The 24,462-nt window shown below is 32.4% G+C and overlaps 1 protein-coding gene across 2 annotated transcripts; it reads right to left on the reverse strand.

The window, feature by feature from the left end:
• Positions 1-1,782: 1,782 nt before the first annotated feature.
• LOC144837021 (uncharacterized) lies at positions 1,783-24,462 on the reverse strand. Of its 2 annotated transcripts, XM_078691995.1 has the most exons (14): positions 24,293-24,462; positions 23,647-23,756; positions 23,381-23,498; positions 22,537-22,625; positions 20,993-21,084; positions 19,678-19,810; positions 19,213-19,285; positions 18,516-18,557; positions 15,962-16,165; positions 15,671-15,734; positions 14,778-14,985; positions 14,163-14,286; positions 3,958-4,186; positions 1,783-3,423 (listed from the first exon to the last, which is right to left on the reverse strand). In XM_078691995.1, the coding sequence occupies exons 1-14, from the start codon at positions 24,394-24,396 to the stop codon at positions 3,247-3,249; spliced, it is 1,767 nt and encodes a 588-aa protein (XP_078548121.1). In that variant the 5' UTR covers positions 24,397-24,462; the 3' UTR covers positions 1,783-3,246. The 2 variants fall into 2 exon arrangements, with proteins under 2 accessions (XP_078548121.1, XP_078548122.1); XM_078691996.1 differs by lacking the exon at positions 18,516-18,557.

The following is a 24,462-nucleotide window of genomic DNA, read 5'->3' on the forward strand; positions in this document are numbered from 1 at the left end:
ATTTATTAATGTTCTATTCAAACACAAAGTTATACCTTGTATGTATATCACCAAACTTTCCACTCTCTTTTATTATTATCAATTAGGCCTATTATAAATGCACATAGAAAGAAAATAATGGTAGTCTTATATAGAACCTAATACAATGCTACACACAAAAACGATCAAGAAAACAAAAAAAAGAAGCAGAGGAACCATTTACACCATTCTGTTCTGCAGCATTTTGAAGCTCCCATATGAGAGCTCGCCGGAACAGTATTCATAGGAGCTCGGGTGAAAAAGGCAATGTCTATCCTATCCTATCAAAATTAGAAGAAAACGATATTGCTTAAGATAAAAGTCCATCTTACTACTGACAACTACTGATTTTTGTCTAATTAAAACTTCAAATCTGTTCTAATAAAAAGTAAACTGACAATTTACTAGAGCTCAATGACCACAAACCCATCAAACCTCCTTTCTTTGGGCAACCTGTAGTACTGGGAAGTTTTAAAACTCATTCTTAGTGACTTTTTTTGGTTCAGGTGGCAAAAATAATTTAATATCAATTCCAGATGGATGGAAGTGGTTGTCTGCATTTCTCTTTTTGTGGTTGTGGATCACTTAAATATTCCTATAAAAAAATTCATCAATCTACCACACATAAAATCAAATGAAACACTTAAGTTCACAAACATTGAAAAATAGAATTTGTTTAGATTGTCTTATGATAAATACAAAATTCAGATGACATATTAGACATGTTAGTTCTTTTGGACTAAATTCAAACATGGATACAATTTAATTCTTTAATGGTTCAAGCGTCTGATTGGAATGTGAATGACTTTTTTGGTGCCAAGACTGGGATTTACATTGTCAAGATTTTCAGTTTGAACATAACAGTCTTAAGCTCTGTCTACACTATCAAACTTTATGTTACAAAACAAAATGTGATGTGCCTATATATGGACATGATGATGTCATCGCTACCATATTGGAAAATGTTCGTGGCTATACCATTAATTATTTCAAAATACTGTACCTAGTTTGGAAAGTGGCTATTTATAGAAAGATAGTGATGACAATATATGTGTTCTAGCTTTATTGGATCAAACACACCACTGATAGTCAACGTTTCAATTTTTAAGCCAATGTTTAAGCTTCCTGTAGAAAGTGGTAGACCTGGAACTTCCAATTAAGGCATCTTAGTGATATAAGTTGATAGACGTTCACATTGCGTGAGAGGCAACAGGTGTGTATATTAAGCCTAACATGTTGAACAAGAAAAATGGAATAAATGTTAAGTGTTGAAAATCTCTATCAAAGATCTTATACCAAGTGGAGACCTTGAGGGCGCTATGATATGAGAGTTATAGCACAAACAATACAAATATACAAAAACATGAAAATATCAAAAAGAAACACAATTAAAATATCCAGATAAACCATCAATGTTAGTTAAACTGTATAAAGAAAAATTAAAATTTATCTCGACAACTTTCTGCAGATTGTTGGAATTGATGGCTTGTGTATATAATCATCTGCGAATGATCGTGATAACAGATATAAGTGATGACAGATTGTGATAATAAAGATTATGGAGACGACATTGAGGATAACTCTGTAAGTGAAAGATGATGGGGTGGGGATAATCACAGAAAATATTGAAAACTAATTATCTCTGAGAAAACGTCCAGGAAGAGACATTAGGAGCAATAGACAGCTCCATAAAGATGATAATCACAGCCACACATCAATGGTGGTGGTCGTGGGGTGGATCAAACATTAAAAACAATCAAAATATTTACAGAAATTAATAAAAGTTTATTGGCACAATAGACAACATAATTGACCGAAGCACACTTAACATTTAATTTACTTCATATTAAAACCTATACAGTCGGAACCATCCCTCCCCTACTATTAGGGACACCAACAAGAAAGGGGAAAGGAAATGCATGTCTATCTCTTTTCAGAGTAGACCCAACGTCCCCTTGAAAAGGGTCCTAAATGTCATCTCAGTAGAAATTCTTACAGTAATAAGATAAAATACTGAAATTTTATGTTCTAACTAATTTCATACACTCATCATTTTCTTCATAAAAATCTTACTAAACAACTTTACAAAACGTACGAAAATATGTATGCTAATAAAAACAATATATATATATATGTATAGTATATTTATCTTGATATAAAACATTTTATAGAATGTTCATTTAAAACAATGATAATATTTGTGTACAAATCATTATGAATTGCAATTACATTATATGGCATTTTAATCATCTGTCAAATATCAGGCTTCATTATTAATTAATTCATCTAGTCTAGCTTCTTGTTTCCTTGGGTAACAAACATGAATATATTTCCACAAAACATAATTGTACATGTAATATGTAAAACATACCAGGTCAGAACAAGTGTTATTGTTTCATAAAAACGTCATCAATGTGTGCATGCTGACCAAATATGGGTATAACAAACTCAGTTATTACTTACTTACAAAAGGGAGATTGAAGGTTTTGAAAGAATAATGATTTAGTGTGTTTTTCGGGTGTATAAATTAGTAGGGTCAATTCAAACCCACTTCATGTATGCTAATCTATACCAACCAGAAATAAGATGTGAACCACATTGGTTGACACTAAAAACAATTGTTTTCTTGATTGTAATCAGTTAATTTTTGAACTCCATATATCATTATTGTAGCACCCAGTTTATAATGTCTAATAGAGTTTGAACATACGTTGTAAAACTTTCCCAGAGAAATGGAAACTTGTAATCAATGTATTACTGTAGTTCAAACACTCACTTAAGTATCATCTCATGTGTAAAAAAGTTAAAACACAATGCTATTATATAGAATATCATGTAAAATATATACAGTACAATACAGATGTCCAGATTAATTACAAAAGCACACACTCGCAAAAAAAATAGATAAAAGAGGAGAAAAGTCTCCATCTGCATTTATTTGGGTTGATTTAAGCATGAGCTAATTTTTAGGTGTTCGTGAAGTTGAAATACTGACAAATGCAAAGAAATCAAAATAGGAAAGAACTATAACGGTATATTCAAACCTATTGAAATGAAAAGCGGAAAATTGGTTACCATACTACAGACAACTTGCCCAAAACCAGCAGCCAAATTCACCAATCAGGAGAAAGATATTTGAGGGAGAATCCTTATTGGGAGAGTTGATTTTAATTGCTTTAATATAAATTATTTAAAAATATATAAATAAAAATTGTAGTATTTGTTTGTTTATTCACACACTGCTAACGACTTCTGTACTTTGAGCGCCCTCTCTGATTGAATTTTTTCAATGATGGTTACTGTCGCTGTTTGGATATCGTCGAGAATTGGTACACCACATCGACTAACAACATCTGTAAGATACTGTCTGGCTCGATTGTAGTCTGTTATTGCACGTTGAGTAAGCTGTAATGAAAAGACTATCGTAAATGAGAAAACAAAGGAATTGAGAAAATCTAATGCGAAAAGGAAACTAAAACTAAAATGTAGCAATTATTTCAACCAAAACAAAACTGAAATAATGAAACTAATATAGATAACCTGGAAATCATAAATTGATTGAAACCTCGTCAATATTCATTTGGTTTGTAGTATATATAATGACATTTCTTATAACAAAACAAAGGTTTTTTTAATTTGTTTGTTATAAAGAAATTTCTAAATTAATTTAAAAAAACTTGTTTAAAATATATTTTGTGTCTAGGGACGAAATAAATTTATCAATTCATAAAAAGTTAGATCATAAAAATTAGGCAAAAATCAAAAATAGGGACATTAAGCCATTTGCTCTATTTAAAAAAAAAATGAACTCACTATTATTACAAAAACAACAGAAATATGCTGCTATTTTGGCCATTGCTCTGAAACTGTTGAGTGTCCAGTCAGCATTTCCTCGGTTTCTTTTAAAGACTAAAACTAAAAATCAAAAAAGTTTCTCACCTTTTCTCCTCCAATCGTCAGTCCATACTCTAAATCCTGCACGCATAAAACAAGCTTTCGGCCTTGTCCTACGTAGTATGCAACTTCAATCATTGACGCAACGCCGCGGCTGCCGTTACCGATTACATACAACATGTAGTCGGAGTTTTCTTTAGCCTCCGCCTCAATTGCTATATAACGAAGATCCCATTCTGTTAATTGTGGATTAAAACTGGAAAGACCATGGTTTCTGTAAAGATTTGAATGGATTTGTAAAAAATTTAGAAATACTGATCTCATAATGTTCTCAAAAACCATGGCATTGTGGTTTGTTAAGATGCAAAAAGCATGCGTGCAATAATTTGTGTGAAAAAAAATCAAAAGAAACCAAGCTTGTAGTTTTTAAATGCAAAACAAGCAGTGTATTGGTTGTAAGTTAATGCATGCAATGTAATGATTAATAAAATATATTGTATACATTACTAATACTAATTTTTCAAGAGAAATGTAGAACAAGCATTGTGAAACTCTTTTTAAAAAACTACAGTATTTAATGTGTGTGTGTGTATATGTGTGTTCTGAATATCTGATAATGCTTTAGCAATAGCAACATTCTTAAAATTACTTTTATCTACTTTATTTTTTTGTAAGCATTAGCTCTTTGTGGTTCATATGAAATGCAATCATAGGCTGCCTGCTGAGAACCCCTTGTAACTTATTATTATACATTATAACTAGCAAACTATCCAGGTTTCGACGTTGTATGAAAAGTCGTAAGTTCCCTGAACCTTATGGTACTAATTGCTACCAATAACATGCAAGTCCTTTGGGAGCTTAGGAAAGGGTATGACTAACGAAAAATGTATATCGTAACAAGATTAATTTTTTACCATCAAACTTTACAAGGATAAAAGAAGTTCCTTCAAAATATTCACACTATTATAATCCCCTCAAGTCCCTAATGGATTATTCAATTATGCATAAGAATGTACACATTTATTAATGTGTGATTTCTAATGATATTAGTCTTGTTGATATACTGTAAATAAGTAATTGATGAATTAAAAAAAAATGATATGGGATTTAGTGTCAAGCCTCAGTAATAATTGATTTTATACTGTGTTATATTGCTGTGACAGATTCAAGAACATGTAACTTTCATACTATGAAATCAAACCCTTTTTGAACACTTTGTTGTTGTTGAGGGAGGGTTTCATTTACCATTCCCTGGTACCGTGCTCCTGGTACAAACACAATGCATTTTGCCGTAAGAGTCTTTCACACCTGCTCTGACTCCAGTTTAGGTTTGTGTTTATAGTGTGCGCGTACATCATTAGCAACTTTTTGTTTTCACGACGCGACATGCCATTATGCGCATATCAAGTAAACGGATTGGCATATAGCCACGTAAAGCGCCAAATGAACTTCAGATGCAATTTTATTTGCAACATTCATTCATTATTTGTATAATATAATGAATTTGAATTAGCCCTTTACATCATACTTATATTACCTATGGCTACTATGCGATTCGCTTTATGCAATTTCCTAAAGAGAAGTATTCATAACTAGTTACAGGTGTTGAAAGTCAAGAATTCCAGGTGATGATTTAAACATGTCACAGATGTCACATTTGATTGATTACAGGTGTAAACAAATTGAGTCACAGGAAGACAGTTAAAAACAACTGGGTATACCAATAAGTAGATAAGGAAATTGATAAGAACACCGCTGAAGTATTTTGTAAAATGTACGATTACTTTAGTACTAAATAAAAAACAAAAACATCTGTGGGAAATGGTACATTCAGGAAAAAAATCTTTAGCGATCGAAAAAGTCTGATTTGACATATTTTTCTTGGCACACTTGAGATGTAATAAATTCTGCCACTAAGCATCAACATTAGATGACAGTGACAGGCTTCAACCCTCTTTCTAAAAAAATGTTTAACCTATTTGGAAGCTAAAACTGATGCATTTTCAGGGGACTGTTGAATGATGAGGAAATAGCAAACTTACAAGCCGACGCAGATTCGGTTAACACCAAAAAGCAAATAAAATATATGATCCGTAGACTAGAGGCCTTTGCAAAGCTTCAGGTACAACTTTGACAGATGTAGAAAGGTTAAACACAACAGAATTTGATTGTTTTTGGTGAGGCAGGATTTCCAAATCGCCATATAATGTCAGTTACATGGCATCGATCTGAATCATCGTTGAATTATTACCAGTAATTTTAAAAAAGAAGTCTCTGAGCTGAGTTGTACTCTAGCTACAAAAATGTATGAAGTTCCACACCACCAATCAAATGATGGTATTTCGGGAATCTGAAACAATCCTCAATCAAAATCTCAAATTCTTAGTGAATCTACACAAATCACAGCACTTTCACCTCCATGGGCCAGTTACTTTTTTAAACAAGTAAAAATCTAAAGACAAAAAAATGTTCTGCTTTTAAAAATCCAGATAAATCTATTTAGTATGTTAGAAAAAACCAAATGAGAAGTAGGTCTATTTTTTGCAATGTACATTCTGCACACTATGTACTATTATTCAATCTAATTCAAATGAATTTATTTAGATGTTATATAAAACAAATAATGAATGTTTTATATTCATGGAATAGTACAAATAATGGCATTCAGTGGAAATATAACCTTCACTAACCTCTTGGAAATTAACCTTTCATCATTCAATATATATATTTAATGTTCTTTAACCTGGAAATAATAAACAAGCCATTGAAAAATTAAAACTAAAATTGTTGCACTTGAATAAAATTATTACACTAACAAGGTACAGTACCAGTGAGTGCCAGGGACCAAGCATCGCCCAATCAAATGCTGGCTTATTAAAAGTCTGGAAGTCACAGACAAAGAAGAGATACCGTTGAATCGACAAACTTCTCAAGGTCTATGTATGAAGCGTGACAAATATTCTAATTATACATGAAATACTCGGTTAATTAAATAAAATTATATGTATTGCTCATGGACATATAGTTTTATCAAACAAATGAAAGAGTCATAGGCGCCAGTAGAAGGGGTTTGATGAAGCGAACAACCCTCCTAATTATAGACTTGTTTTTTTTTTATTAAAATTAAAATACAATAAGCTTAGAACCATGTGAAAAGAGAATAGGTGCTAACACAGAGCATAGCATAATATATACGATTTTTAGGCAGATATTTTGATGTCTTTATGACAGTTAATATGGCATTGAAGGTGTGCTGCAGCTAATCAATAGGTATTTATATGTCTAGTAAAGGGTGGTTGGAGAGATATGTTCAAGCCTGCTGCATCTGCAACAGAGGGGTATTCCAGCAGAACAATTGGCCTATAATTCTCTGGTAGCACGCAAGAGAATGTTGACGGTCCTACCGAGAACCACGGCAAAAAGAGATAGATAAATATTATAGTTTTTATAGTATTATAGTTATAATAGTTTGAAGTGCACACTATATGAATCTGGAGAAAGTTAAATACGTTTATTAAACATGGTTTTAATATAGATTGAAGAATGTGCAGATGGTGTTACTAGACCAAAACAAAATCCCAACATTTGACATTTTAGGGATGTCATGTTTTCAACAGCCTGACCTTGCAAGTCGAGTACGATTTCAAATATCCTTATGGAACAAGAAAAAACCCCAAAATATGGGGTTGCTCTTCTTGTTATGTCACAGTCACACATGCTTAATTAAGTGTATGTCAATAAAAAGAAATATAGACTACAGTAAAACACAAGTTAGAACGACATACTGTATGTTGTCGTTGACAGATTCCAGACAAATAACCAATGGCAGGAATGATTCATCTGACATAAAAAAATTCTTTACTTCAAATAATGTTTTTTTTTTAAATCAATGCTGTGATATTCCCAAAGGTGCTACAAGTAACATGTTATCTATGACAAATCGCTATTCATTATATATTCACATGTTTTAGCTAAAAATGAGCCTAAACTTGAAACCAAGTTATTCTGAATTATCATTAATTACTTGGAAATGAAAATGTAAGATGATTAAATTATTTTTTATTCACTATATGTGCTATTTTTATAGCTTTTTAGCTTTAATGATCCGAGATGCGCGATATCGTTTATTAATAAAGATCACTATACATAAGCGATAAGTGATAATTAATTAGTTGAACACTACCAACTTAATCTTACGTGAACTATGAGGAGGATTACCACAAACTATCTCCTATGATAAGGACCTGGACTTTTGCAATGCATGATGGGACTAAAATCACAAGTACAATTGCAACAATGCATCAGTTTTAATTCCTTTTTAATGACTAATAATGGTTTCCTTCCTTTTCCATTTCTACCAACTATCTGTTACAATAAATGCCTCCCCTTTCTCCAATTCCATTCTAAAGCTCTGTCTACACTATCAAACTTTATGTGACAAAAAAATGTGATGTGCCCATAAATAGATGATGTCATATCACTACCAAGTTTCTACTAGTTTGATAGTGTAGACAGACCTTTACGGACCAATGTCTGAATGAATTTGATCTTAAACTATTGAGCCCCAGTCAACCTAGCCTCAAGTCAACCAGGCTCCTTGTCAATACTGTCTGAATAAGCCTAATGGGTGTCCCCTCTCAAAACCAGGACTTGTATAGGAGGAGAAGTGGCTAGTATAGAGGGGTTTCCACAAAAAATGGAAGGATTGTCATGAGCTAGGCTACTACGTCCTCTGCTATCTACGGGCGTGCAAATAGAAAATGTATCATTCTAAAACAGGTTTCTGTAAAACATCATATCAGACATTTAAAAAAAGGTAAACAAAAATCTGTGTAATTTAAAGCTTTACACGAACATTACAAAACATTAAAGTGAAGGGATCCGGAATGTTTGTATCCAGTTGAAAGTTGGCCAAGATTCCACTGACAAGCATTTAGCACAGTGCCAACTATTGTTTGTATACAGATTGGTTTGTCGATTCATTCAAAGCTTCCTAACAGTCTGTAGGATTCTATTGGGATGACATCAATTTAAAAAGGAATGGTAACAACAACTCTCATAGCCAAATAAATGTCAATAAGATATTGATGTTGGCGGAAGGAGAAATTGAAAATGAAAGGGATGATAAAGTGGAGCCAATGACTGTGTTTTCTCTATTATATTGTATATTTTGGAATGTACATTAATTTATACATATAATTTATAAGTACTTGATGATGACAGTAGCTGAAAGTACTATAGTACAATAAGTATTTCAGATTTAGACAGATTTACTAATACATTTCCTTGACTACTTTATGCAGGATAGAATGCAAGTCTATAAAAGCATTGATTTTCATAAAACTGGGATTGACAGATTTCGTAGTTCGTTCATTGAAAAAAAAAAACAAAAAACAAGCAGATATTCAGAATCAATGAAATTAAATAATAGGTAGTGGCATATACAGTATGCTGGTCAAAATATTGACACTAAATAAGAGAAGGTATAGTAGAGGCTGCAGCAGTACCGTCACCAATATGATGACGACTTTGGGGCACCTGGTCTTCAAACACTAGTCAACCGAGTAATACCTGCGGAACTGACATACCTCGGTGTGGAATATTCATATGCGCTCCCGTGCGACAAGTGCTAACGAGTCTGATCGTACCTCTTGAACCAGAGCTATTAGAACGCTTAGAGAGTGTGGCCCGGGAACTTCCACGACGGCCCGCCCGCGCCGGCTGAGTTTGCGACCGTATTCCCTGTCCCGCTGACGCACTTTGAAGAGTATCTTTAATAAATTTACAAACTTTATTCTGAGCATAATTTTAATTGTTGGATTCGAACTCATGATCTGTAATCCAACGCCAACACACTGTGCCACACGTCGCCCATCTTTATCACAAACACGCAAGATTCATAGATGTGTTCTTACTGACTAAAAGTATGTTTTCCTGGTTTCAAGGCCTTGTTTTTACAACAGATCTGACTCAAGTAGGGGGATTTATTTGGCACCACAGGCATGACATGGTTCTTACTATATATTCGTGTGAATGACAGAATTAACTCGTATATTTAAACAGTTTACACAAGATTGAGAACATTACCTTCCCATGGGCATTCAGCCCTCCCTTTAGGCAAACCTTCTCAAACAGATAACAGTGATAAACTAATTGGGTTTAGATGACCAATTGACTATTAGTCAAGATGTATATGGACATCACATGAGGTATCATGCTGTGAAAATATTCTAACTAGGGAGTTACTACTTGTTCTAACTACCACTGTAGCAATACCAATTGCAGATCGAAGATGTTTCAAAACAATAAATTACCAACCCTTACAACATTTACCCTTATGTTCAATCCTGCTCTGACTACAGGTATAAAGGTCTCAAAGGTGTCTCCCTAAGAACAATAGGATTCTACATAGAATAAAGTATGGTCCCATATTTTGGTGTTATCTTGAAAAAACAAAGAAAGAGCTGAGATCCCTAGGTGACGTCAATTCTATGCTAAACTTTCAATTTCATTCAATGTGCCGCAGTTGACCATTATGTTATTCTTTCCAAGAATTGAAATGACCAATAGGAATAGTTAAAAATCCTAATGGACGTTAGTCAACTTTCGATAGAGAGTCTCAAGAGAAATGAGAAAGCTCATTCATATTTAACCTTTTCTTGCATTAATTGTCAGCTGCCCTATTTCCAACATCGCTTCTTTACCTTGAGTTTTGATAGACCAATTATAAAGACCTGTTTTTGATTGATAATTTATGTATCCTTATGAAATAAGTGTATACACTTAATTAAAAACAAGGACTAGACAATATCTTTAGAAAATGGAAAATGCTGAGGAGGGTTACATGAATTAAATACATCATATTATCTGTAGTGGCCATCACTTAAATTAGGAATGAACTTATTTGAATACATAATGCATTGGAAATAAACCATTTTGAATCATTTTAAGGGACATTAGCTAGGGCTGATTTAGTTAATTGACTGTGATTAGTGCTAGCACTAGATGAATCCAGAGTTGACAAAATCAGACCATTTTAGTGATGGGATATCCAACATACAGTGAATTATGGGTAATTCTAATAAACTTCTTTTTACTATTATGATTATGAAAGGAAAAAAGCTGTTTTGCTTAAGAAGTTTTTAAATAAATATATTGTTGCTACAATCAAACAATTTCTGCAGAAAATCAAAATTCATGCACTCCCAAAGGAAATATTTTTTAAATAAATATAGTAATAAAATTGGTCATGTTAAAAAAATCAAAAGTTTTGATACAAAAAAGACAATGTATGATGAATAAAACAAATGTGCCAATAATATACTCCATCTCTAAATATGGAATCATTTAACATTTGCTAAAATACTTCTCGTTAATAAGCCTATTATTGACATAGAAATGTAAAATAATTCAGCTGTTGCAAAATTGAAAGGATTCAACACGACAAATTGCAACTTCACAGGACCTAGTCACCCATATGTGCTGATTCTGTAAAACTCAGTAGCTAAATGTAGGACAGAGGTACGCATGACATTTCTTCCTGCTGTATACAAATGTTACACATGAAATCCCTGTATTTATACATGTAAATTTCAGATTTAGAGCAGAAAGCTGCGACAGCAGACACAAGACTACTCATCACAATCGTGATAAATACATTGAGCTGCATCTGCCCTCCAATGTTTAGGATTACTCCACAGCTAAAGTTTTAAAGATGTATGTACTGTACATTCTCACATCATGACAAAGACATCCACAGACATTGTGGCATTCTAAAGTGATTTCTATACTGTAAATGGAGATAACTAAAACTTTTTCTACACTATCAAACTTTATGTTACAAAAAAATGTGATGTGACTATATATGGACATTATTATGTCATATCACTAACACATTTAAGTACATCACTACCATATTTGGGTACATCACACACTTTTTGTCAAACTAGTTTGATAGTGTAGACAGAGCTCAAGAAAGATTCCAAATGTCTGAAAATTGCCTAATTTTGAGAAATCTCTACAGCAAAACACTCACTACTCATTGGGAGGTCATTAGCAGCCATTTTGTACATATTTGGAAATATTTTGTGGGGAGAATACATTGAAGGGGGATACATTGAGAGGAGAATACATTGGAGGCGGAATACATTGGAGAGGGATACATTTAGAGGAGGAGAAGGGAAAATACATTGAGGAGAGGGAGTAGGGGAATGCATTGAGGGGAATAAATATTTTATAAATCCAGAAAAAGATAGGTATTAAAATTATTTTTCAATAAAGAATAATTCATTTATAAACACACCACAGTAATGACAGTTTAGGAGTCTTGGTGCATACAGTAAGTAAAGATGCTAATGCATTTGGATATAGTGAGCTTACAGTATACAGTGAAAGTTAAAAGATACGAAGCGTGAGAAAAATAAATAAATTTTGGAGAGGGTTGATGCTTCAAGTTTTGAATTAAATCATGGTGATGATAAAGCTATTATTAATACCATTTTTTTTTATAAACCCCCTTTTCTATGTCTATATTAATTTCCTGCAAATCGTTTTATCACTTAAGATATTCCTTCTAAATAATTCCTTTTCTAGCGCAAATGTCATGTACGGATAAAAATAAATGCTCTACAAGGCAATAAAGGGCAACATACCATCCCATGTGTCAATGACAAAATACTTTAAAGTTATAGGAATGAAAGAGTTAATCAAACAGTAGATACAAATTATCAAGGGATGGTTTACACTAAGGTTTAAAATATTACAGTATTTAAATTAGATTTTCAGCACGACTACAAACATGGAGTGGGTAAACCAAGTTCATCACAGGGGGTCAGTCAGTCAGTCTAATTCTAGGGATTGATAAGCACTGAAAGCTATTATTAGAATAAAATTCTCAGCTTCTTACTAGATGTTTTTATATCTTTGAGGGTTTAAGAGAGAGCATGAGAACATAACCTAGCCTGACATATTTCTATATAGATTATTTCATGAACTTTGGGGAGTGCAAATATCTTTATTTTGATAAAGAAGGTTGGGAACTTTCTAATTGTTTAACATTTTATAGAATAGCCTATTAGGTATAACCAGTTTTCCTGGAGGAGAGTTGAGAGAGGATAAGACAGAACTACATTCAAAATCAAAATCAACTAACACTTTCATTAACAACTGGAAACTATTATAAACACCTTCTTTTAGCAATTCTGTTGGAACAGGTTTTTTGTTGATAGAACTTGCTAAAATCTTGTTGACAACATCCTGTATAATTATAAGAAATGTGTTGAGGATGTTGACCGAGGGAGATGTTATCAGAGAATTACTCATCCATCGACCTACGAGTTGTCTCTTTCTGACATAGTGTGTTGGTTTTGACGCTGTCAGATTTATAAAATATGACAATTTACAGGGTGTCTCCTCAATTAATGATGATCACGGCAAATAATATCATGAGTCATCTTCCATCAAAACAAAGTATTCAAAAACTGGAGGTAGTGTTTATAGGACAGATTAATCATCTTTTTTATACAATATCTATTAGAATCTCTATTAATGGGACATCTTCGGGACCATGGACCTTGGCATTGAAATGCAAGCATGTTAACCACCAAGCTACAGCTCCTACTATTATTTCCTTAATAGGTTTTGGCCTTAATGCCGCTCCTATCGTTCCAAGGGTTGGGAAGGTTGTTCGGCCAACCCCTTTTCCAACAATCACACTTAAGTGCGATATTTCCCTTACATATTAAGTATTTCACTTAATGTAAGTATTTCCCTTACATTGTATTCCCTTAGACAGGATATTTTTTAAATTGTTTCCCTTAGCCTAGTGTGAATGGTGAATACGGTCCCTACAGCTACAGCTGAAACAACCTTTTAAGATGTTGGACAATGAACTTAAATTTATTTATGAGATGAGTTTTTCTGTACGTAATAGATAAAGCTTAAAATGAAACCTGAAGTCACATTAAATAATAATAATCTTATAATTGAGATGAAGAGAGGGCAGTATACTGAAAACATAATTTTGTTTTTTTTTTTTTTTCATACGCATTCAACAGCAAGTAACTCGCGAATTACAGGATGGATAAACTATTTCAAGATTGAACCCTGGACCTCGGGATTGGAAGGCAAGCATGTTAACCACCAAGCTACAGCTCCACTACTATAATAACAAATAATAAAAATAAATACAAATTGGCTATGCAAATGACATGCACAATCTAAAAGATTTCCATAACACTACCATTGAATACCTGAGTAAGGGAATTGATATTTCTTCTCGCCATGTAGTATTACGACAGGTACCACCAAGATAGACGTCTCGTTTGAGGACAGGTACACATGTAGGAGGGTGGTGGGACCACCTAGATACAACACCTAATGAAAACAAAAGACACAACAAATATATTATTATACATATATAGAATAATAGACAATTTGAAATAAAGTAGAACCCCTATCAAATGGACAAAGCAAAGTGTCCCTTAATAGAGGTGGCCCCGGATTAAGGGTGTTGGCAACAGTATTACTAATGAATAAATAAACGCATATATCCCTCCATTCATTTCAATTAATAATTAAGGGGTGTCCCACAGAAGTCATTTTACTGTAGTAGGCGGAAATATTCAATAGATTGAGAGTTGCTACAACACAGGGAATTGCCAAGCAAGTCTGTTGTATACACATATACCATATACTATAGCATGTTTTCCTGGCTAAAATATTATCAATAAGGACAAATTGATTGAGTTTTATGGTTTGTCCGAAGTAAAATTTGGACCCAAAAGCAAACAACCATGTCATGTGTAAGGTGTAAATACCTACATTTTAAATTCAGTTTTAAATTTACTAAATTCATAAATACTTACTACTTATACTACTTTGTAGATATGAAAATACTCTAGAAAATGGATGAGTTGGTTGTTCGTAATTTCTATACTCTGTTACTAAGCAACAGAACTCGTTGAAATCAAAGCACTTTTCATCTTCGTTTGAAAATCTTGAGCTCTCTTCAATTTGCCAGTAAACAGGGAATGAGAATTCCTTGTGATGCAGTGACTTCATGGCTAATAATGACTGAATAAAAAATAATAATTTAGCAGTGTATCTGGAAAATGTATAATATACACTCTGTCTATGATATACTAATACCCTTTTCACACCTAACCTACATCAATTGTTACAACTTGTAAGTTTGATCTCGCGATTTTGTGCACGTTTTCATCATGCATGCGAACTATAAGAAATCTTTGGGAGAAAGCATAGTTGCGCGTTATTTGATTACTACGATTGGTCAGTTTAATACCAGGGCAATACAAGCACGTGCAGTAACAACTCGGGACATCTCAGAACAAAAACAGGCCTCTTATCGGTGTGTTTTTCTCCTGAGATTTAACAGGGGTCCCCTGTGAAATCTCGGGAGAATTTCCAGAAAACTGTCTTCACACTATGCAAACATGGTTACAACTTGTTAGAGTATATGTGTTTTGATGGACTTGACATTTTTCTGTTTTCCATGGCTATTTTTATATTATTTAAAAAGAGGTTCATACTCGTCATACTACAAATAATGGGAACTCTCATGCTGGCATCCATCATTGCTTATAGAATAGATTCTCAAACTTTATGTGACAAAAAATGTGATGTGTCCATATATGGGCATGATGATGTCATATCACTACCATATTTGGTCATCACAAACTAGATTAATAGTATTTTTTTATAATCTTTTACAATCAATGTATACATAAAGTATACTTACATCTTTTATGTTGATTTTACTAATATCTTTTTGGTGGAATTCTTTGAAGGCACATTTTGTATTACTGAAAAGAGAAAAAAAATAAAAAATAAACCAATTGAAAATATGCTGATGATGTATTATATATTATTTTATTTAGCCAAAGACTATCAATAGCGAATTTCCTAAAATACATGTGACAATTCATTGACAAACATACAGTACACGCAAGATTCTCTGCAAAAACAAAGTCTTACACTAAGTCTTTGAGGAAGAGTGGATTGTTTTTCCGTTCAATTGTGCACAACTCACATTAATTTTTGCCCGACACGAACATTAGGATATTTGACTGGCTGAGCACCATCCTTGATGTCCAGCTCCGAGATCGAAATTCCTTGATTTATGACCTTTGCCGCACAATGTACGGCAGTTTCGATGTCTTCAAATATTGGTAGACATTGTCGCTGGACAAGATCTATTAAAAAATGATGTCCTCTATTTAAGTCATTCAATTCACTGCAAGAAAAATATATAATAATTAAATAATTATCTTAAAAATTACAGTAGACCACCATTAAGGAAACACCTTTGGGATCCAACATAGGGTCACCTTAATAGGGCTGTCTCGGGGGTTGGCCATAGTGTTAAAAATATACATTTCCCTTAGTCAATTTCACAAGAAAGTGTGCCCTAATAGGCATGTCCCCTGAATAAGGATGTGTCAAAAGAGGGGTTCTACAATATACTTAAGTTATTTTTCTGTGTGATGTCAATTTGTCATTGTTCAATGATATAATATTAATGATGATGTATGAGAGTGAAAGAAATTCAATTGTTATCACAGCAAATACAGTATTTATGATATATGGGTGATGAGAGGCAATTCTTTTATTGCATTGGAAACAAACAAAGTGAAATCTAACTGTTTATTATAGCCTAAAGCCTAAATTTGAGAATTGCGGTTTAGAAGTACATGTAGATTGAGGAAATAAATGTGAAAAGACAAATAAAAAGATTTTCCAAGTTTTAAGGCCCATTTACTCTAGGACGATAACGATCGACGATAAATATATAAGCATGCATTTTTATTACATAAAACAAAAGAAATTAGAAAGGTTTTCGTTCTAGAACTATAGGATAATCATTTATGCTGTCTTTGAAAAAACTAATATTTTTAAAATTCCAATCAAATGACGTCATGATAAATAAAAACAATAAAATCGTTGTATTGTCACGATATTATTGCTCTTACCAATCATGACATCATTTAATTGGACGTGTGAAAATATCATTTTCATCAAAGGAAGCATATATTGTTATTCTATAGTTCTAAAATGAAAAGTTTTTATATTTCTTTTGTTTTATGTATGAAAATGCATATTTGTCTATTTAGCGTCGATCGTTATCGTCCTAGTGTAAATGGGCCTTTACGCAGAAGATCCAAGATTTCTTTATAGGTGTGGGTGCCATTGTATTTCATAGTTGATCATAAAATAGTGTTTACAAAAACTATAAGTAACTACACAATATTATTACTATTTTGTAACATATTAATATTTACATAATGGGTACATCACTGTATAAAAGTGAATTTAATCAAAATGTCATGGTTTTGTCTGAGAAGGATGTTTTTGTTGGCATAAAAATATTGAAAATCAAAGTGTTAGTTTAGTTTGGTCTTTTCAAAATGAACAAAATACAAGCAAACAAAACAGTACAAAAGTATACTGTAGCACTCACAGTAATAAATATTATGTAACATTGTGTTTATGTAAGAGTAAAGAATAGCATATCTTATATTTTTTAGAGGAAATTAAACATACATACATTCTATTTTTTTCTAATGCAAATAAGATATTAGTTTAAAGATGTATTGTCCCTTAAAACACAAAAAATGAAGGTCAAAATATTCTAAATTTAAATTGGCCATATCAAAGTAATATTAAAGTTATTCACTTTAAGTCGAACATTCGAGTCAAAAACAACAAGTTTACATAATTAACACATAAATTAATTTGATTACATTTCGGCTGGAAAATCATTGCGAGCGAAAGTAAACAAAGATTTCAAACCATGAGTATGCATTATGCATGATGCTAATTCGGATTGTTTACAACTCGTCATGGTTGAGAAGGTGTTTTCACACAGATCGCGAGGAACAAAAAACGTCTGTATTTCAGTTAAATGATTTTTTTCCCAACTAATTTTTGGTGAAAGTTAATAACTATTATGATACTTCAAAATGACCCACTTTTTTTCGAAATATTTTTTTTTCAATTTTTTTGGAATTAGTCAAAGGGACAGTACATCTTTAAGAATATGTAATATATGTTTCATATTTTGATGCATGTAGATAATAATATTGTCTTAAAATATTAAACATCTAAATTTAATATACATTCTATATATTTTATGCAAAGACGGTATTGTTGCAACAAATGTTCTATTTACTTTCTCAATGTAAATGAAATAAATAACATTTTTGAATTTATTTTTGTAGACAATTACGAATTAAATTCCAGCAATTATTCAAATGATTACACACTTTTGAAAGTTGAAGAGGGGGCCAATTTCTAAAAAGAATCTCCTTCCCTGTATGCACCCCATAACATCCCACCCCCTTTTCTCAACATCTTTTAATCCACAGCCGAGTTCTACTTGCTACTTAGTATATAACCAAGCAATCATTTTTAAATTATTAGTTTAGGAAGCACAATACCAATAATACAAATTTAAAATAACTACTTTTTATTCAGAAAATATAAATATGTTATGCAAATCAGAGACCAATGAATATAATTATTAGTTTATCGTGCAAATGAAAAAAAAAACATTCTAAACAATTTGGGTGATAAAATGCAATTACCATTGGGAATCATATTCATTAAGTACGGGACTCTGTGAGCATCTGTCAAATGAACAATGCAAATAATTAAAACATATAAAAAGATTTCTTTGTGGCCAAAAACTGAAAGAAAAATAAAGTTAAATTATAAAATTAGAAATTTAAAATCAAAAAGTGCATGTTTTATAATTTCAAATGATTATTTTAAAACAAAAAATGTGCAGAAATTGTAATCATAAAAGAACTGAATGGTGACATTAGACAGATAAGGAATAAAGACTATACAACAATGTGTGTAGTTGTTTGGTATCTTGATGAACAGGCAGTTTGCCTTTTTATTAAATGCCTCGCTATAGTCATTTTAAAACATATCAAGTTTGTGTATAACTGAGAATAGAAAGTGTACTGTATTTTCTACAAACTCTATTTTTATATTGCTTTTTTTGCTAAAATGATTGTTTTACGATGGAAGTAAATTAAGTTTTGATAGTTGATCAGAGATGCTACGAGATTGATAAAATAATTCCAATTGAACACATTGAATTTCAATTTCAACAGTTGCCCACTTCTGTGCATTTCTTTCTAAACAAAATATTCACAGTCAAACACACAAAAGCTGTTTTTACAGTTATTAGCTTAATGTTAGTTATTAGATTAAAAATAATATTAAAAGATTAATCAATGCAGATTGTGTTTGTAAATTTGTTTAAATCCTTACGATTCTGTTAATTTTTCTCCAGCAACTTCAATAGGTAGACCTTTGATTACGAGTATAACCGGACGGCCATTTCCTAAAACATAAAAAATGCACATTCAATTAACAAGGAGTTTAAAATGAAACATTTGCATGGCTGTGCCTAAGCAGACAAATGATTAATCAACATAGTACTGTTGCCAGGCCCAGAGTGCTACATCCCATGTTTTTGTCACATAAAGTTTGATAGTGTAGACAGAGCTTAATAGAGTAGTAGGTTACTATTGGACGCTTAAAGCTCTGTCTACACTATCAAACTAGTTTGAAAAAAAAAAACTGATATGCCCAAATATGGTAGTGATATACCCAATCATATTCTTATATGGGCACATCACATTTCACATAAAGTTTGATAGAGCTTTACAATATGTTAAATGATGATAAAGTTGGGCAAAAAGTGGCTTTACCATTTTTCCTTCATCACATTACCTGCAAGGTAAGCTGCCTCTACAAGTGAAGCTGTGCTGCGTGTTGTGTTATCTATGACAAACACAAGCAGTTGAGCAAGCTGCTTGGCTTGTTCTTCTACCTCAATGAGATGAGGGTCCCACTCATCTACTTGCTGAGAGAGAAGATGGAAAACAAATTGTTAATTTAATATTGCTACTAGTCTCCAATTCATCCATTTTTATTCATTCTATTAACTAGTCATTGTTTGTTTGTTTTTAAAATTTAATTGTCATTATTACTATTTTTTCGAATGAATTAATAATTGGGAGATTGATTAATTAATTGAAAGAGAGTACTTTTTTTGTACTAGTCCAATTCATCCATTGTTATTCATAACTAGTTGGGTTTTTTTTTACACAATTATGATTGATAATTAAAATGAGTGTCATTATTAGTATATTTTTTGGAATGAATGAATTAAATGAGAGATTGATTACAAGTACAAGACTTTTTTTGTATGGTTCAAAGACGCTTGATAGCAGGTCTCTGGACCTACTATCATTTGTGAAAAGCAGAAAGCTGGAGTGGTATGGACACATGTCGAGATCCAGTGGGCTGGCCAAGACCATCCTACAGGGTACCGTACCAGGAGGGAGAAGGAGAGGCAGACAGAGTAAGAGGTGGGAAGACAACATCAAGCAATGGACAGGTTTGACCTTTGACACGTGTCGCGATCCAGTGGGCTGGCCAAGACCATCCTTCAGGGTACCGGACTAGGAGGGAGAAGGAGAGGCAGACAGAGAAAGAGGTGGGAAGACAACATCAAGGAATGGACAGGTTTGACCTTTGACACGTGTCGAGATCGAGTGGGCTGCCCAAGACCATCCTTCAGGGTACCGGACTAGGAGGGAGAAGGAGAGGCAGACAGAGAAAGAGGTGAGAAGACAACATCAAGGAATGGACAGGTTTGACCTTTGACACGTGTCGAGTCAGCAGTGGTGCCTCAACAACCCTTTAGGAGACTGAACTGAACTGAACAAGACTTTTTAAACACCAATGTATTATGAATTTGTTTTATTCTCATCTCTTATTCATATTCCATTTCCTGCCACACCCCTTTCCTGCCACACCCCTTTCCTACCGCACCCAGCAATGTATAATTTTACAACTTGTACTTCCTTACAGCAAATGTTAATGAATATCATATTCATAAGAGAATGCTGCATACTGATTTTGCATCTAATTTAGGAAACTACAATACTAATCACGGTAATTATAATAATCTAAAGAGTATGCAAGGCAGCTAAGAATAGTTATTAGTAAATCTATGCAATCTGTTATAATAACTACTTACAGGATTATAATATGTTAACCCATATTGCTTGAGTAAGGGTATAGCAATGTCATGCCGCCATGTTGTTGGGTTGCATGATCCACCAAGAAAAACTGTAAAACATTAAATTTATACTGTTGTAAAACATTTAAAGATGTATTCGAGAAAAAGATGTATTGTCCCCCAAAAACATGAAAAATGAAGATTAATTAAATCAGACTTTGAATAGGTTATTTTGTAGTTTTAATAAAGTTAATCCCTTCTGTAAAACAAAACAACAATTTTAAAAAATAATGTTCCCTCATAATCATAAAATGACAAAATTAATGGTCAAATTCAACCAAAAACCAATTGACTGACAGCGAATTTGACTATTTTTTTTTTGCTTTAAAGATGTATTGTCCCTTGAAACACAAAAAAAATGAAGGTCAAAATATTCTAAATTTAAATTAGCCATATCAAAGTAATATTAAAGTTATTCACTTTAAGTCAAAAATTCGAGCCAAAAGCAACAAGTTTACGTAATTAACAGGTAAATTAGTTTGATTACATTTCGTCTGGAAAATCGTCGCGAACGAAAGTAAACAAAGATTTCAAACCACGATACGCATTATGCATGATGCTAATTAGGATTGTTTACAACTCATCACGATTGAGAAGGTGTTTTCACACAGATCGTGAGGAAGTTTTATGATTATGTATACAGAGTAGCCAAACAAGCGCGTTTCATTATGGGATATGTTTTGATCGAAAACTTTGACTGGAAGTCAAAGTTATTTTTTTAACAAAAAAACGTCTGTATTTCAGTTAAATGATTTTTTTTTCCGACAAATTTTTGGTGATAGTTAATAACTATTATGATACTTTAAAATGACCCACCTTTTTTCGAAATTTTTTATTTTTTATTTTTTTGGAATTAGTCAAAGGGACAATACATCTTTAAATTACATTTTTTTCAGGTAAATAAAATTTAATTTTTGTTCAAAGTGGATAACTATTATGTGACATTAAAATGGCATATTCAACAAAAAACAATTTACAAAATAATTTTTTCAGGGGACAATACATCTTAAAAGATAATGAATGAATACATTCTTGAGGTATAATACAAATTGCAGTGGGTACCGCTAGTAAGGCCAACCAAGTGTGTACATATACATTACAATGTAGAACCTCTCTTTTGTAACCCCTATCAAGGGGACACATTGTTGGGTTATGCACATGTCCCCTTAATAGGGGTTCTACTGTATTTTGACAAACATACAAATATTATTGTATTATTATAATTTACATGGTAACATCATCATCTATATTATATATATTATTTGTAATTATTAGTCACTGGTTGGAGGTACACACCTAATTGGTGACAGTGGCTTAGGCTGCTTTTGTGCTTTCCTGGCAGCTAGTGACTATGATTTTATATTTTCTTTTGCGTTGTGTTTGTTTAATTTGTTGATTTGTATTATATTTTGTAAAATGTATCTTTTGCCTGAATAAATAATAATAATAATAATAATAAATGCTCTTTGCAAAAGAGAGTGGTTATTTATTGATGTTGATACCTTGAAAACTGGACATATATGACAAAAATGGTGGGCGTTGAGGTGGATGTGTTGAGGAATAGCCCGCATCGTCGGTTGAAAGACAAAGTCTGTAAAAGAAAAAAAATGGTAATACACAATATATTTAAAAGTGGTTGCTAGACATATCTTTTTAATCGGATTTGCTGACAACTGACATTTCTTTGTTTTATACGAAGACAAATAAAGTTTCTTGTATTTTATTATTGCAATCGACAAATAAAAACATTTAATTGTTTGTAGGAACTGATGATCCAATGTTTAGCTATAGTAAATATAGGTATATTTAATCAAATAAAAAAATAATAATCCAGAAGAAGATTTTAATAACGATAATTTCCCTGTATTTTATAGATTTTAGATCATTTGAGTTGAAATTTGATATCTAATTATAAAGGTCTATTTACACAGATGAGCGGTAGCGGTAATACAAATAAAGAATCTACGTTATTTCCTTATGACCCTTTACACAAAGCTTGGAGCAGAGGGGTAGTTTCTGCTGAAGATAGATACAGATTCTATGTGACACAAGCTAAGCTGTTTTCCATTTAATTTAGCGTTCCCGCTGATCTGTGTAAATTGGCCTTTAGAATTTAACTAAGCACCATTAAATCATAAACTGAAGATAAGAATTAAGATGTGAACAATTAAAATATTAGATTACAAAAAGGGCATAGATAATTAAAGTATGTATTACTTTTCCAATAAATTGTTGACAAGGGAAAAATTAAAAACTACAAAATTAATAAAAACATTTGTTTTTTTCAATTTTCAAGATTGGGGTACATTTAATGCTTATGTGAGTGAGTCATTACAACATATTTACTTCTGTTGCTCATATTGTTCAATCAGTTCTGTAGCAAATATACAAAATTCTCCGAACAGCACATGATCCTCCGGTTTCCTGTGTGAACACTCACTGGCAACTTTGATCATCTCATATACTGAAAAATTGAAAATTTATTTTTGGTTCTCCGATTGATAAAAATAAAAATAACAAATTATAAATACATTACTAAATTTACATTAACATATGTTATGTACTGAATGCTCCAACCTGAATTATTTATAATTTTTAAAATTTGTCCTAACCTTGCGATTTAGTTGGAAACAGATCAAGCGCATTTAATGCTTCAGTCAGAGACTTTCTGTCTAATTTTCCAGTTTCTTTGTCATATTTTTCAAAAACACTCAATAAATTCCTATAAAAAATAAAAACAATGCTTAAAAAATTAAAAACAAAGATTAAATAATTATTGTTTCACTAAAATAAATACCACACAATGCTATACATAATAATAGTATACCACACACCCCTTCTTGGTTAGGGCGCTAATGCACTTTAGTACTCACAACAAGCATATTTAGAAGGTTAGGTTCAGCAGGGAGATGTAAAATCTCCCTGGGTTCAGTGATTACTTAGAAAGCGAGGTTGATAATTATTATATAGGGTGGTTGAGTACACAATATTATAATGAATTTCCGTCGACTCTCCACAACAGATTGGAAAACACAGTGCTTTTTTTTGTAATGCTCACTGAAACTGAAAAAAAAAATTTGCCTAGTTTTTATTCTAAACATATTGAAAAAGTGTTATATTAATCAAAGCTAGCCTAAGCTGGTCAGTTCGTACACCGATTTCTTCCAGGGATTGGTTGCAGTGTTGCCCGTTCATCATGATTCTGTCTTGTCGTCTCTAACCAAGTCTTAGGCTTAAATGATTCGAGTATTAAATTACCTGGTCGTCGGACCAAACACAATATTCGATTCCCTGAGCCAGTTTAAAGTAACATCGTCACATTGTGGTTGATATCGGCGATAAATACGTCTAAAAAAACTCATTTTTATTTAAATTTTAGTCCTAAAAAACTCCCTATTTCCCAACACGACGAGCGACACACAATGTGT

The sequence above is a fragment of the Antedon bifida genome, chromosome 3 (genome assembly GCF_963402885.1).
Source record: "Antedon bifida chromosome 3, ecAntBifi1.1, whole genome shotgun sequence".
Classification (NCBI taxonomy): Eukaryota; Metazoa; Echinodermata; class Crinoidea; order Comatulida; family Antedonidae; genus Antedon; species Antedon bifida.